This window comes from Taeniopygia guttata, chromosome 7, assembly GCF_048771995.1.
Source record: "Taeniopygia guttata chromosome 7, bTaeGut7.mat, whole genome shotgun sequence".
NCBI lineage: Eukaryota > Metazoa > Chordata > Aves > Passeriformes > Estrildidae > Taeniopygia > Taeniopygia guttata.
In genome coordinates this window covers 17,614,176-17,630,088 of record NC_133032.1, presented here as the reverse complement: position 1 = coordinate 17,630,088, position 15,913 = coordinate 17,614,176, and the positions used below count along the sequence as shown (strand labels likewise).

Genomic DNA, 15,913 nt, shown 5'->3' with positions numbered 1-15,913 from the left:
AGCCTGATGTTCTAGACAGCAGGATATTTAATACTGCTTGATGTTAAAGCTGAGAGTTCTTGTGACATACTTGCAACTTTTCTAGAATACTAAGGTGTTTTCAAATCTTGTGCAATATTCATTGACTTAGCTTTTCAGTTGTGTTTCTATTTATGGCTAGTTAGACCTTTCCTAATGCAGTGCTTAAGCTACTTCTATTAGGTGCCTAGAGAGGAATGAGAAGCTGGTGCATAATTCAACTACTTTCTAGTTGCAAAGAACGGACAGTTCTTTACTGGTTTACATTGTTCCATTTAACGGTGCCTTTGAATAAAATAAAAACTTGAATATGTTTCAAGGAAGCCTTCTTTCTAGATTGCCCACACAAGTTTCAAAACTCAGCAGATCTCACACATAGTAGAATGCTAACATTAAAAATGTGGTATTTATGCAAATATTTATGCAGACAGACAACAGTTAGTTTTTGTTAAGGTTGAGTGTAATATGCTGTAGTTAAACTGAAAATGCTTGTATGAACATAGTATAAAGGCTGCCTGGTACTCTAATACTGAGGATTATACTCACACTTTAAGACCAGTCTTTGTCATTAACTTGTTGTTATAACCTGAAAGGGCTGATGCTCAAAATCAACTGCAGAATCTGATATGCATGGTTTTTCATAAAATGCAGATTGCTTTAGAATTTAGTATTAGAATTGTCAGCTTTGTATTTAACTCTCATGGGTAACCAGACTTCTATTTTTCCAATTTTTCACTCTTGAAGTACTCCTTTTGTTCAGTGCAGAGCACCTGGATTTACTAACAAAGATGTTTATAAGTGGCATCATCAAATCTTCTTGCTTAGCTTCAAATCGCCATGAAAATATTCTAAAACTGTCCTTACTTTTTGACATTGACAGTCAATAGTTGCAATGCAGTACCTCAATAGTACCTCTTCTGTAGTCTTAAACACAACAGCTTTTTTTCAAGCTTGCTCCGTACCTGTCTTTCCCATACTCCATTTCTGCAGCATTCATAGTTTTGTTCAGACTGAAGGGCCATTCTGACACCCTGTTCTTTTCTCTGCCTTAATACAGCTTGTGGGTGGTTGCCAAGAATTTTCTGCTATACGTGTAATGTGTAGGTAGTGTCTTTGGCTCTTTTTAAACTGTATAAAATTCATCCTTCTTGAGCTGTGTTAGAAATTACTCCAGTAGTCCAGTAGCAGGGTGACAGATCTGTTTGCAGAATGCAAGTAACATTGAGCAGGGGATGAAACTGCCTGGAAATGTGTGTTTCTATATAGAAATCTGGAGATAATTAGTTATAAATTACAGTGGTTTTTGGTTATTCTGGTTTTATGAAGAGAGAACAGCACCAATTTTGAAACTCCTTAGGAGGTACATTACTGATCTCTTCCCCTCTACCCAGGCTGCGTAGGGAGCAATGGTGAGAAGTGAGTCAGTCAGTGTCTATTAATTAGTCTTGTGTTTGGGTTCCCAAATAGTAGTGCCCCTGCTTTTGATCCAGTCAGACAAAAGCAGATCAGTTGGATCCCGCATATGCTGTGTTGTGTTGATTGTGTCTTGACTGTTACAAGAGCTGGGAGGGAGAGGTTCTGAGAGAGTTAGAATTATTTCTGAGAGCCAGTCACTGTAGGCTGTGGTCTACATTAATAAGTGTGGTATGAAAAGATACGTGAAACAGTTGTTGCTGAGGAATTTACCCATGCTATCTGTGCTTTGCAGTTTTTATTTAGAGCTAGCTGTAAATTGGTCTCATGGCTTGGTGGAAGGAATCTTTTAGTACAGTTTCATTTGCAGAGAATGCTTTCTGAGACCGTGATGGTGTGAACCAATAACCTCTAAGTGGGGACGCAACTGAGAAAATATGCAATTCTCTTTCAAACATATTCAACTTTTTGGGGTGCATGGGCATTCTTGCTTGATCCTGAAGAAAAATGTAGTTTAGCTTTGGAAAGGATTTTGGGAAATAAGTGTTGTAAATTGTCATGGCTTATGGTTGGATTTTATGATCTTAAGGGTCTTTTTCCATCCTGAATGATTCTATGAGTCAATGTAACTTTGCTCATATACAGCACAATTTAATATTTTTCCGATCTGTTCTCTAACACATTGAATTTGGAATTGGTGCAGCTTTTTGCCCTGTGGTTAGCCAGACTATTCTATTTTGAAGGTGCGTTATCTAGTTCAAGAGGGACAAGCTATGCTTGCCTTTGGCTTGTGAAATTATGGAGACTTAATTTCCAAATACTTACCAAATAATTCTTGTTATATGCAGTAATTTTTTCAATTCTTAACTATCAAAAAACCTACTAGCTTATTGCTGTTCACACTAAATATCTGCCCAAAATAAATATTAGCTTCTGTTCTGTGCAGTATATAACTTACTGTAACTAGATTACATCTTTATGTGGTTGTGGTATAATGCAAGTTAACATTAAAGCTTCCCTGACCTTTTTGCTCACTTTGGACATAAGCTAGCCAAGCAACAGAACTCATTTTCTTGAGCTTTGTAACTGAGTCTTTTTGAAAAGGTGATAAACAATAACCAATATATAATCAAGTTGGACAATGTTGTGTATGAGGCAGCTAGTTTGTATGTTTTTTTCCTTACTGGTTGAGATGAACGCTTGCACATCATACTAATTGGTACAAAGGTTTAATCAGTATTGTGTAATAGTTGGTTCTTAGAAAAACAACTGGTAGCAGCCCAATTTTCCTGGGTGTTTAGCTCTTCTTGCAATTTTTGCGATTTTGACACGTACTTGTATTTGGCATAAAAAACATCCCAAAATCCAGAGGAAAGGAATTTGAAAATTTAAGTGCAATTTTATTTGTTCAGAAATGTTTTTTAGGGGGTATAGTTAATGAATATATACTTTTGTACTTTGGCCATGGAGGAAAAATAGTGTAAGAATATATTTGCAGTGAAATATTTATCAGCAATATCCTGTTGTTAGTACCTGCTCTTTTAATTTTGCAAATATGACTGTTAGCAGGGCTGTGTTGTAAATGAGACCACTCTGTGACCTGGACAAAAATTAATGCAATAAAAGATGGTTGCAGGCTGTGGGATGGATATAGGCATGAAGAGGAGGGAAGAAAATGCTTGGTTGGTCTTGGATGCTAAAGCCAACAAGTTACATAAACTATATATTGACCTGTAGTATAGCTCCATGAAAATAAGGTATTCTCTGCAAAAATCAAGGTGTTTTGAGTGAGGAAAAAAATAAAATAGTTATGCTTGTAAACATGAAACATGTCACTGCTTCACCACTGCAGTAGTGTAATAGTCTTTAAGAGCTCATACTGAATCATCAGTTGAGTAGATACCTCTTAAGTAATGTGTCTCCTTATGTCTGAAGTGTCCAATGCTGGTAATTGCAGTGTGTTTGGAGAATAAAAGTTCTATTTTTAAGCTATTTTTCTGTTTTCGTGCCATTGACTTTTGGATACACAAATATCATTACTGAAGAAAATCCTTGGAAAATGTAAAAACTTCATTAAAACTACATTAAACAGTACCTGTAAATTGTGTTAGTGTTGAGGTTAATGGACATGTTTCTTCAGCTAAGTTGTGCAACTTGGAATTATGGAAATATGGAACTTTGCAAAAGGCTCATTTTTAACATGTTGCATCTTGAGGCAGTTTGAGAAGTATATACATCATATTCAGTTACTTCAGAAGAATATTAGGGCTGTTATTGTGGAAGGGCAGAGCAGGAATTAGGGGAGCTCACGGGTAAAGGGTCTCTATGTGATACTAAAATGATGAGACAAGGCTGCACTCTCCATGTCCATGACAATGCATTTATGGATCTTGGGGATTGTATCAGGAATGAAAGCATCAGAAATTCATATTTGTGTGTTGTCACTGAATAACATCTACAGCCGCTCTATGAAAGGAGGTACTGGAATGGATGGGCTGTTGGTTGTGTCAAGGAGAGTATTTCTCACTTTCTCATAATGCAGATTCTGGTGACTTCTCTTACTTGGGGAGCAGCAGCATGTTGGAAAGTTCTCTTAAGTATGAATCACAGAACAGAGTGAAAGTCAAGTGAACTTCTAAGTGAAGGGGGGGAAAAGACATTGTAAATAACCCACTATTTTGTGGAAACTAGCAATGAGTCTTGCATTCTTAACTCTGTAATGAAACTAAAACTACTGAAGCATATCTCTCTAATGCTTACTGTAAAGTACTGGTTCAGCATCTTTATAGGAACAGAAATATGGGGAAAGAGTCATTAAAGTAGCAGTATCTTTGTAATTGGAAGTCGTTTAAAGAAGACTTGCCAAAAATGACCCTTCAGAAGGAATGGGCAAGAGGGGCAGAGCTCTTGCAGGTGGCTTAGAAATTGCTTAGAAATAGTGTGTTATGGGCTCAGAATAAATGTGAATATAGCCATGACCTATTGAAACAGACTCAGTGCTCTTAAACAATTAAAATTAATATTCTTAAACCACATGATCTAGAAAGACAGCCTTCAAAATGTAAAAGTAACATCCATACAGTAATGGTCTTGGGCATTTTTTATGTAAAACAATAATAAAGAGGGTTTTGTAATGAAAAAAGAATGGATTAAGATATCTTTACAGATGTTTAAAATTATTTTGGAACGAGTGGAATTAGGCTTTATATTTATCTCTCTTTTTTTGTACATATGTGGACCTGAGAAGACTTGAGAAATTGCATACCTTTTAGCTTAATTTTTGAAACTAACACATGACTGGAATCTATAACAGAAACTTAACTGTAAATCATGGGTTTTAATCAGTATTTTGTATTTGGAGATGGGTCATGCCTGTTGGTCAGATGGCACAGAGAGAATGCAGTCATCCTAGTGCAGTAAAACTTGAAAGGTTACTGCTTATGTCTCTCACAAAAATATCTTGAAGACATGTGAATTGCGAGGTTCATCATAGATGAATTCTTACTTCAGATACACAGCATCAGTTTTCAAATGAGAAGCAAGTCATCAAGGAAATGATGATGCAATTTCTGCAACTACCTCACCAATTAATCCTGGTTTCCAGATTCTGAACAGCTGAAATAGTGAGGGGGCAAACATACTTGCTAAAATCAAGTTAAAATACAGAACCTTCAGACTCATTGACTGATGTAATTTGGACAATGAAGTTGTGTGAAGTAATGCAGCCATGCACATGATGTGGCAGGGGAAAACTCGTGATTTATTCTGCTTTGTAGGAAACGTAAGTAGATGGATTTTTATTAAGACTGTAGTTTTTAAACTTATAGTTTTTAAAGCAGTGATTCCAAAGAATTTTTAATTCTTTCTTCTGTTGTGTATTAATCCTATTTCTATGTGCAGATAAGTAGGCAAGACCATAACCTATGTATGTAGCAATTTTCATGGCACTAGATTGGCTGTATTCCCACAGAACTGTTATATTTGACCTGGTGCTTCAGTGACAGCAGCTCTTTCTCAGCTGGTGCCAGCTGACATAGCATGCTCACCTCCTCCACCCACAGCAGGAGCTTAGCATGGTAGTGTTGTACTTTTGGGGACAGGGATTGTTCCTTCACACTCAGCACACCCGTTTTCCAGCGGCTGGTTGCCAGTGGACCTGTAAACTGCCTGCTAAGCATTAAACTCTTCCAGCTTGACACAAGGTCAGCAGATAAAATCTCTCTAATCTTGAGACTCGTGGAAGCGATTTTAAAGTCCAAACGTAGTGTTAAATTCCATTTGTTGTGAAGGAAGGAAATGCAAGTGGTTCAAAGTGACATGGTATTATAAACTAACTCCATAGGGTATTACAGCTTTAGGTGTGGGTGTTTCTGGGGTGTCCGTGTAGAGACTGACCTGCTACTTGTTAACCATGTAAATATCTGCAGAACTAAAGCAATGGTTACGTTTCTGTTTGATTTGTTGCAATAGTGTGTGAATGTCAGGCTTGCATGACTCTCACAACATTCAAACCATGCTAGGTAACTCTGGTGATATTTGGCTTCATGTAAGAATAACTGAGGAAATATATTAAGTTTTTCATAACTGTGATTTAATAGTAACTGGTAGTGGTGTGAGAAGAGGTTAAAGTGGGCATGTGTTCTGGCAGAGCCTGTTCTTGCTTTGTGAGAATCCATGCAGGTGGTTTGATGGGGATACTGAAACAAGTAAGTGAAACTATATCACCTCAATGAAACATTTCCTTTTCTTCTGGTTTTAGAATTGTTTCATTTATCCAATCTGATTTTTTATTTTTTTCATAACTTTGGGCACCTAACCTGGACATATTAGATACTGAATTAATAGTTTTGGTCCCATGGAAAGCTAAATACTTGGAAGCATTTTTAAGCCATGGAGTAAAAAGTGGTCAATTCTATACATTGTTGTTTGATTCTAGATGTTTGTATGTCCAGTATTCTGCCTTAGCAGATACTATGATTCTGTTTTCTAATTTCCTTCTAGAAGAATTTTGCCCAAAGTATTTAACAGTTATGACAATTGAAATACAGTATTCTATCTGGTATTTACTTCTATGACATGCTCAGATGATGATGTTTAGTTTTAGACCTTCCTGGTTTTGTTTGATTCTGTAATTTGCTAATTGGTGTAACAATATTAACACACTTTTAGTAATATATTGCTTATGCTAAATATTAAATTCCGTATGTACATGTTCTTATCAGAAATTCGTCAGAGGACTGCAGCTCAAAGAAATGCTTCTACACCCCCACCTGCGACTCCGAAACAAGGCTCTCCAAAGTTCCCTCTTCCAGCAGCTCCTAATCTGCAGAGAGACAGCCCAGCTCCGAGCGGGCTCCCGGAGACAACTGCTGCGCCATCCTTGCCGTCCAATGTTTTACCAAGGCGCCCTGGATCCCCTGCTACTTTAGTGCCTGGAATGGGTAAATACAGCACTTAATGTTATTTACAGTTTATATTGTTTTCTCTGGTTACCAATAAAAGAGGCCATTTTCAGATAGTATGGAAATGGCATTTCATTTGGAAATAGCAGAGCAGTTATCTGATTAAGCAGGAGTTCCATATTCAATTAGCCATAACTCTTTACAGCTGGCACCTTTTGATGCTGAAACCTATTGCATGAGCTCATTTAACTGTTATGGCTTCTTTGTTTAAATGGCAATAAAACTTTGCAGTATTCTGTAGTCAACAATATAGCATACCTTTTTATGTTCTTAGTTTAGAAGAGCTCTTTGCTTGTATAAATCAGGTGCAGAGGAGAACACTTTCAGAATACATTCATGCTTCTCACTAAACCCTGCACATATTTTTTTAACATAGATCTTGACATTTAAATTTTTACTCTAGAAGGTATAGTCGTGCAGCCTATACTCACAGATTGAAGTGTGGAATACCAAATACAACAGAGAAGTTGTCTGTGTTGTAGCTGAATACTAAAATGGAATTGTTTTGCTACAAGAATCCAGAGACTAGCAGCAGGTTGAAATCTGGTAGGAATGAGTAGTCCTTAAAATCTGGTTTCATATTCTGAAAGTGTTTTTCCCTTGATTTCTTATTTGGTGTTCAGATGGGATGGACTTTTAATAAATAGAATATGAACTAAATTGCGTTGGAAAGATTGCAAAATTTCAGAGTTTTGGGTGGGCAGCACTGTTCTCGTGTTCCTTGTGGGTGGTAAAGCTGTGTGTGGGTTTGTGCCAGGTCTTTCATTTTTTGTGGGATGTTTGACAAGTTGGATCACAAGGCAAGAAAGGAGATGAAATGCTGTCTTGAAAATAGAAGGGGCACAACTAGCCAAGAATCTCATGAGCACCACTTTAATGTGGAGTAGTTCTTTGCTCATGTACAGGGATCAAGAATATTTTTATCTGCCCTGTGTTCCTGATTTTTACTTGAAGCTGCTTAAGTCTTACCAACTGTATGTCCTTCTTTACTAACTTTCATGATACAATCAAAAAGTAGAGCTGTAGATAATATATTGATACCTGCTCTCTAAGCTCTTGGGAAGCTGAATGTTAAAATGCCTTTTCCTGTTGTTTAGTGTAGTGGAATAAACTTGTCATGGAAAATTATGATCTCCCTTCTCTTTAGATTCCATTAAGCCTTATTTGATGTTAGTAGTGCTTTACTTCTGTTATGAAACTGCTAAATTTGTTTTTATCCCTGAAGTGAACTGTAAAGACAAGTTATTAGTAAGTCTTGATTATCTCAAAGTACCAGAAATTAGCTCCTTGCACCAGGAACTTGGTCATTTGGTTGCAAACCACATTTACTGATATCTGATTACTAAAAACTCCATACTAAGTTTAAAATTGCATGCTTCTTTTTAAGGAAGCTGACTGTGGAATTAAGTATTGGCTGTATAATAGCTTTATTTTTAGGGGAAGATTCAGGCACGTTAAATAAGCTGGATGAAATTCAGCCTTTACTGCATAAATGTTTTAGGGGAAGGAGGAAAATAAAGTAACTGACTTGTTTGAAAAGACAGTTGCCAAGCTTGTGATATAAAATTTTTAATGTAGTTTTTGTGATAATGCCTTACAGGCACTTTTCCCGTCACTAAATAACTGGAATTTTGACCTAACACGTTACTTTGCCATAGAAAACAATGGGAGCCACTGCAATTGTCAGTTAATATGGAAGCCCTCTTTTTTCTTGAATTTCCCCTAACTTTCCAGGCATATAAAAATCTCAGTCATGTAGCTGTAGTGAAACGTTCAGAAATTCAGTATCTGTAATAATAATGTGGCATCTAAGTTTATGCATGGCCTGCAACAAATATGAATAGCCTTAATTATCTCTATTTTACAGTAGATTAATAATTCATTTTTGTGATACTATATTTTGTAGGGGAGAATCAATTTAACGTGTATTACCACAGAGCTTCCATATGTTTGAAAATTAATAACCAGCAGGTAGTTGAGAGTTTGCCAAGCTTTGCAAAAATGACCAGTCTTTCTACAATGATTGCTTTTGATGTTTATATTAATTACTGGTGTCCATAACAGCATGAGAACTAAGATGGTTGGTTTGAGTTATTAGTAGGCAGGTAATTGAAGTTGTTGTTGGAATGTATTCTGATGTTTCATTCTAGGTAACTTTATTCAAATTTTTCTTTGTTTATTGACTTTTAGAAACTTCTTATATTGGTGATTTGCAAGTAATATGAAAACTTGGTCTTCTGAATAAAGGCCTAGAGTAAACATTTGAGTGTAAACCAGGTATTCACAAAATTATTCTAGGGCTTTAATAGTATTGCAGAATGTATCAGTGCCTTTTTCTGATGGAAGTATTGGATCTTTCAGGTTTTTGTAAAACTCTAGGAAATTAATTTTGTCTGACCTCTGCTTTGGACAGCAATAGCAGAATACAGTTTATATTGCACTGAGTTTGTTCTCTTGCTGCTGCAATGGTTTTCTTCGTCTAGGTTCCTGCTTGTGGACAGAATACAGGGATAACTTGGAAATACATTCACTGATTCTTATCTTCCTGAATTAATTTCTCTTGTTTCTGAAAATAAGGCCTATTTTAAAAACATGTGTATTGAGTATAGAATTTTTTTATACTTAATTGATGGGTTGTAAATTGCCGTATTTTCTGAACGAGTTTTCTTGTGCTGCTAGAAATTAAGACAGTCTGTTTAGGTCAAATATCCAATATTGACAAGATCTGTCTTGAAATATGTGCTGTTAGAATTAGCACAGCCTTAATGTCAAGACTAGTCTTGTTCTATGTGTAGCACTACAAGAGGGCATTGCTGAAAATATTTGATTCCTACAATTTATGTGGCATTGAGCATGAGGTTTACCACAAAGTATTACATTCTGCCCTTAGTTACCTTTTCCTTTGTTTCTTCTATTTGTGAAGATTTAAAGGTAGGAAGCTTGAAATGATAATTTGCTGGCAGTTACTTTTAGTGCTATACTTAAACATGAAGCCCATCTTGGACCAGGTTATTGAATAGCAAGACGTGCTGTGTTGTCTTTGATCTGGTCTGGAGCTGAAGATTTACAAGGGGTAGCTGAGATACTTGATTCATTCAGCCTGAAGAAGAGGAGAGGCTTCACTGTGGTCTTCAACATCCTCATGCGGGGAAGTAGGTGGCCAAGCACTGATCTCTTCACTCTGGTGGCACAAAGCTGAGTTGGGGAGGTTTAGGTTGGTTATCAGGGAAAGGTTTTTCACCCAGAGCACTGGCACGGGCTCCCCATGGAAGTGGTCACAGCACCAAGCCTGACAGAGTTCAAGAAGCATTTAGCCTGGGCTCTCAGGTACATGGTGTGATTTTTGGGCCAGGAGCTGGACTCAGGGACTGAGATGGTTCCCTTCCAACTCAGCATATTTTGTGAATACTCTTCTTAGGAGGTGCATGTTACGTGTAAAACGTGTACTTTTATCAAGATGCTAGAAGCTATGACTGTGCATGTCCTCATGCAGTCCCTGGCTAAGTTGCTATAAGAAAACTAAACTGAACAATCCTGAAAAGCTTGAAGACTGCTCTTTTAAACACAATATCTTTCAATTAAATATCCTTCTGAATTAATTCAACATACTAACAAACTATACTCTCTTAGTTGTCCTTTGGATTAAAAAAAAAAATCCTATTTTGCATTTTTAGACAGTGTGTCTAATCTGTTTTATTTTTGTATATTGAGACAGCTATTTTAGTTTTTGTTACCCTTTAGCTTCCTCTTTAATTATTGGTCGTTATGGGGGATTCTGTGAAACATGCATCAAGAAGAATGCTGGAAACATACAGCAATTTGAAAAGAGAATTGTTGGCTGACTTCTGTAGTCACTAAAGGCTTTCTTTTAAGCCATGCTGTTTCTATATTTGTTTTTATTGGATGGAGTGAGAATAGTTACAAGCCAGAATCTTCTCAGAGAAAATGCTGGTCTCTTTTTGCACTTTCACTATTTCATTTCCATGAATTGCATGTACTTAGTTCATACAGGGCTTCAGGTTGCCATATGCTCATCTCAGTATGAAACCTGCTAATGCTCACTGATTTTTTTTTGTCTAACCATCTTGGCTATCTTGAGCCTCATAGGAATTTTGCATTTTTAAAAGTAATTTTGTCAATGGTTTAAACCGAGTCTTATTTGTAAGATGTCACAATTTTGTCTTGGAGTGACTTGAAATGGAACAGTTTTGTCCTAGTTGGAGAGTTCTGAAAGACTGGTTCATTGTCCTACTCAAACATTGTCTAGTTAGTTTTGTGGACTTTGAATGTAATTCATAAAGGAATAGGTTTTAAGTGTCCCGATCTCTTCCACAATTAAATGTTCCCCTTTCTTCCTGCATTATCTTACACTCAGGACTGTTTGTTGGAAGTACTGTAACATAATACTTCTGGTGCTTAAATGTAAAATGCTTCCTCTCCATGCTTAGTTACTTGAATGGTCTTGTTGGAATGACTCAAACTGGAGTTTCTTATGTTAGGCCTAGTGTATTGTTTTAAGGCTGCAAAAGAAAGTAGACATAAGAACTCAAAGCAATATAAATGGAAACTGGCAGTTTGCAGTGGTCTTGTACACTGGACTAGACTTTTTAAACTTTATGGAAAGAGAAACTTGTACCAGTGTTCTGGTTTAACTATAGAGGTGAAAAAGAACCAACCATTGCTCTTAAAGGAGCTTAATTTTGATAGTGGTTTGTTAAATACAAGAGTGAAATAGTGTCTTTATAGTGGCCTTCTGGCTTCTTTGATTAAGCATAAAGCTGAAAGCATCCAACTAGTCATTAACTGTGGGATTACCAAAATAACAAACAGCTGGACAAGTTTAATGTGTAGACTCAATGTACACTGAGGGTATGCTCATGTGGTATAGTAATTACACAGAAATTAGGGGGTGTTCTGTGGTGACACCTTCATAAAATCATAGAATGGTTTGGATTTTAAGGGATCTTAAAGATAATTTCTTTGAAACCTCCATGCCGTGGACAGGACACCTTCCAGCAGACCAGGTTGCCCTGATGTCTAGTTCTTCTACTGTTACCATTGATTTTGGCAGATTTATTGGTGTAAACTACAAGTGTAAATTTGCAGAGCTGAGTGTATTTGAGGAGAACTTAGTTAAGTTGTTCTTTCTTTAAAAGCCTCTATTTGTTAACAATCCAATACTATTGGTATGTTAACTTCTTTAGAAATTAAATATATTAATTACATGTCCAAAGTGTAAAAATGGAGCGATTTAATAAAATTATAAGCTAAACGAGCAGAAGAATAATTTTCAACTATTGTGGATTGAAGAATCTTGCAGCTTTCCTAGTGGACTAAAAATTATGCCCATGTGTATTAAATAGATGCAATTATTTTGTTACACTAGCACATGCAATAAAATATAATACATATTTATACAATGGAAAATAATTTTGATATAATTCATGTTCTAGGTCTTCATCCTCCAGGCCCTCCTTTGGCAAGATCTATTCTTCCTCGAGAAAGAGGAGTTGTGGATAGAGTTATTGAATATTTGGTTGGTGATGGTCCTCAGAACAGGTAAAACATTCTTTAAAAAATACCTAAACACTTAGGGGAAAGCAAGCTTCTTAACCTTTTTGTTTAAGCCATATCAAGGTTAAAAGAATTGTAAATGAACTTGTCCCAAAATTTTCATAATTGAGAAATGTCTCTTTCTCAATGCTTCACTTGAAAGATCTTTGCAGGGAAATATTTAAGCAAACCTAACCTCTGTTCTGAGTAATATTAGCTGTGTGATACAAAGAAAGATCTGTGTTCAAGTGGGTGAATGACTTATATTTTGAACTAAAAAAAAGAAAGCATTTGCCTCAGCACTTTAACTTTATATCTGTTATAAATGTCTTTCAGATTGCCTTCAGAACTGTCCAAACATATCAGAATTGAACATATTTACTATGGTTACTTTTCATATTAACTGCATTCTAATGAAATAAAGGCTTAATTTGGATGTTATTTTCTGACACTGATGATATTAAAAATATATTGAACCATAGTTTAAAGTGTAGCTGAGACTATTTCACTGTGGTTAAACCAACTTCAAAAGGTACTATTTAATCTACAATTTAGTTTGCTTTCAAGGTTAATAATTTAATTGTTTAAATCACCTTTTGGAAGAAAAGGTTTAAGGTATTAGTCAATATTTAAGGTAAAATGCTTCTCCCTCCAGTGTGTTATTACTTAAGGTTATGTTGCTATATATTATTAATGTTTTCTAGGTATGCCCTTATATGTCAACAATGTTTTTCTCATAATGGTATGGCTTTGAAGGAGGAGTTTGAATACATAGGTAAGAGCTAATCTTTTTTAGACTCTGTTACTTGGCTAATGTTTCATAACAAACATGCAGCATACTTCATTTTGATTGCAGCTGAGTACTTAGCTGACATTGTGAAGTGCCACTTCATGTGGGAACATTTCTTGGTAACTTATTACTCTGTTTTTTAAGATTTACTTCAAGACTTAGAGAAGTATGTTATTGCGACCTTCAGGTCATGGATTTTATGGGTAGAAAACTATTCAGTAGAAATAAGCTTCCTCCAATGCATCCCTGAACATTGCTACTGGCTATGAATGGTTCTCAGAAGGATTTTATGTTGAGAAACTATCTGACATTAAAGTGTGCCTCTTTTACCAGAACTTAAACTAAATTTTCCTTTGGCAAGAAGGTCTTGGGGATGTATTGCAAAAAGAGTGGGAACAAGCCCTAGGGGCCTATATGTCAATTTATGGCTGACAATAACTTAAGACAGACACGGCTCTTTATTGAACACAGGTGTTGTATATTGCCTGCTTTCTACCATAAGTGTAAGCCTGATGCTTAAGAAACTAGGGATTCCTAGATAAATATTCTATTTAATTTTGTTTTGTTTATTTTTATGAGTAAATATACTGCATTGTAAGAATAAGTGAAATGTTTCCTATGAAACCAAAGATAAGTAGTCTATATGTTATCTTAGTTCTTAGGAGTTCACAACTCAGCTGTACCAGAAACTGCCACTTTCCCCCTTGTCTTGGTGAGAGTGAGGAGGGCAAAAAGTGTTATTTAAAGTATTAAATGGTATCCAGTGCTTCTGCAAAATAAAACTGCTTTTTCTTAATTAAGCGCCACTAGAGCAGAATGCTCCTCAGAAAGCAGAGTGAGACATGCCTTCTGGAATTCCTAACATCTCCTAACACTTGCTAACATCAGAGTGTGAGGAAAGTGGTGTGTTAAGGGTAGGAGAAAAAAATAATCTGACAACTTAATTCTTTTATAGGAAAGAATAGAACAACAACATGTGGCAACACCTGGTGCTACTGAATTGCATTATTTTGTTCATTGTGGTAAAATCTTTCACAGTGTTGTGCAATACTCAGTTCAGCAGAGCTGAAAGTAATCAAGTTTGTAAACAATTGTTTCAGCAAATGTCTGCTGAATTTAAAAAAGAACTTATATAGAACAACTTATGTAAATTTGGTGCAGATGCTGTCTAGTACTGATAGTCACTTAGTTAACTCTGGTTTTAGTATTTTGAACCATCAGAATATAGTGTAAGAATAAAGGTGAAATGTGAAGTTAATTAGTGAGGCTGCTTACTGGGTGTGCTTTGTGGTGTAGCATTTAGATGTGCCTACTGCTTCTTCCTGAATCCTGCAAGAAAAACTAGACCTCAAGCTCCACGACTTCCAGACTTCAGTTTTGAAAAAAAGCAGACTACAGAATTGCGATCTGAAACTGAGCCTCTAGAACCTAGAGAGAGAGCGCCCCAGGAGACTCAGCAGACAAAAGGTAAGTGCTATTCTCATGAAGTCTGCTCTTTTTCAAATGTCTAATGCAATTCACTGTCATCTAGCTCTCTGTTGAGCCAAGTTTTCTTATAAGAATGACAACAGCTGAAGTACTTAAACACTGCTCCAACAGGGTTCCTGGTGAGGTTACCAATGACTAAAGTCTGTCAGTGTTACATTTAGTCAATGCTCTTAACATGCTTTAGCTTTTGATCAACCCCCAGCTGGGTAGGCAGTTGATCTAGGTGATTGTTGTTGGTCCATTCCAATTGAAATAGTATCATTTATTCTGACTTCATAGAAGTGCAGTTTATATATATTTTTTCAGTTCTTGTCTCTGCTCCTAATTTAGGTTGTTGATAGTAGTGTACCTGTACCCTAAAATTTCTTCATATTTGTCATTATCTTGTGCAAATGATGGCATAACAGATTTTTTCACTCTAGTGTTACTGACAGAGGGATAGAAAAAAGCACTGCAGATTACAGAAATAGTTAAGGAGGGAGTATGTCCCAAAATAGTTAACTTTCACTGTGTTTGGCAGGTCATTTGATTGAGGTGTGTTGGAATTTCTGCCTTTGTTCCTTTTGCTCTTTTCCTCAGGGCAGGAAAATGTAGTAAAACTGCCTTGTTTAATTTCAGGTAGTTCAAAGACAAATTGTCAGTTTTAATTTAACATAGTTCCTTTTGAGACATTTTATAGTCTACAGATACAGTAGGCATCTGGTGTACAGCCAACAGGAAGATGCAGTGTTTTAAAAGACTCCAGAAATCATAATTTCAGATCAGAGGATCTCCAGTTAGATGTGCTGTTAAGTGCTTGGTGGCACTTTGTTGGTTTAAGTAGGGATCCTGGAAGAAAACTATCAGATAGCGTGCAACTCTGAGGTTCAGGCTAGAAGCACACCAACTGTGGGAAACTGTCAGAGTGTAATAGAGTGCTTCTGCTTGATTATTTTTTAACAGAGAATACAAAATAACATTTGGTGTTACTTTCTGGCATGAGAAGGCTGCGCAAAACTAGTCGGGAAGTCCTATTTAATGGTGGCAGTCTCTGGACATGGTCTCGTGAGAGTGCACTGTAGTGAAAACTTGGTTTCTTTTCCTGTACCACAGTGCATTCTTACTTTCATGCCAATAACAGCACTGTTACTGAGGTAAGACTAAAATCAAGTGGATGAAATGGAGACAATGAAAATATCTCATTTGCCCT

The 15,913-nt window shown here is 36.3% G+C and overlaps 1 protein-coding gene across 4 annotated transcripts in view; it reads left to right on the top strand.

The window, feature by feature from the left end:
* Nucleotides 1-15,913, top strand: part of LNPK (lunapark, ER junction formation factor) — a 51,090-nt gene that overhangs the window by 19,568 nt on the left and 15,609 nt on the right. For all 4 annotated transcript variants that reach the window (XR_003961320.4, XM_030277526.4, XM_072932276.1 and 1 more), the window contains exons 9-12: nucleotides 6,654-6,872; nucleotides 12,347-12,452; nucleotides 13,151-13,221; nucleotides 14,533-14,703. Coding sequence is in view for 3 of the 4 variants with exons in the window: in XM_030277526.4 (XP_030133386.4) it covers nucleotides 6,654-6,872; nucleotides 12,347-12,452; nucleotides 13,151-13,221; nucleotides 14,533-14,703 (567 nt within the window). In the remaining variant the exon portion in view is untranslated. The remainder of the gene's footprint in view (nucleotides 1-6,653; nucleotides 6,873-12,346; nucleotides 12,453-13,150; nucleotides 13,222-14,532; nucleotides 14,704-15,913) is intronic.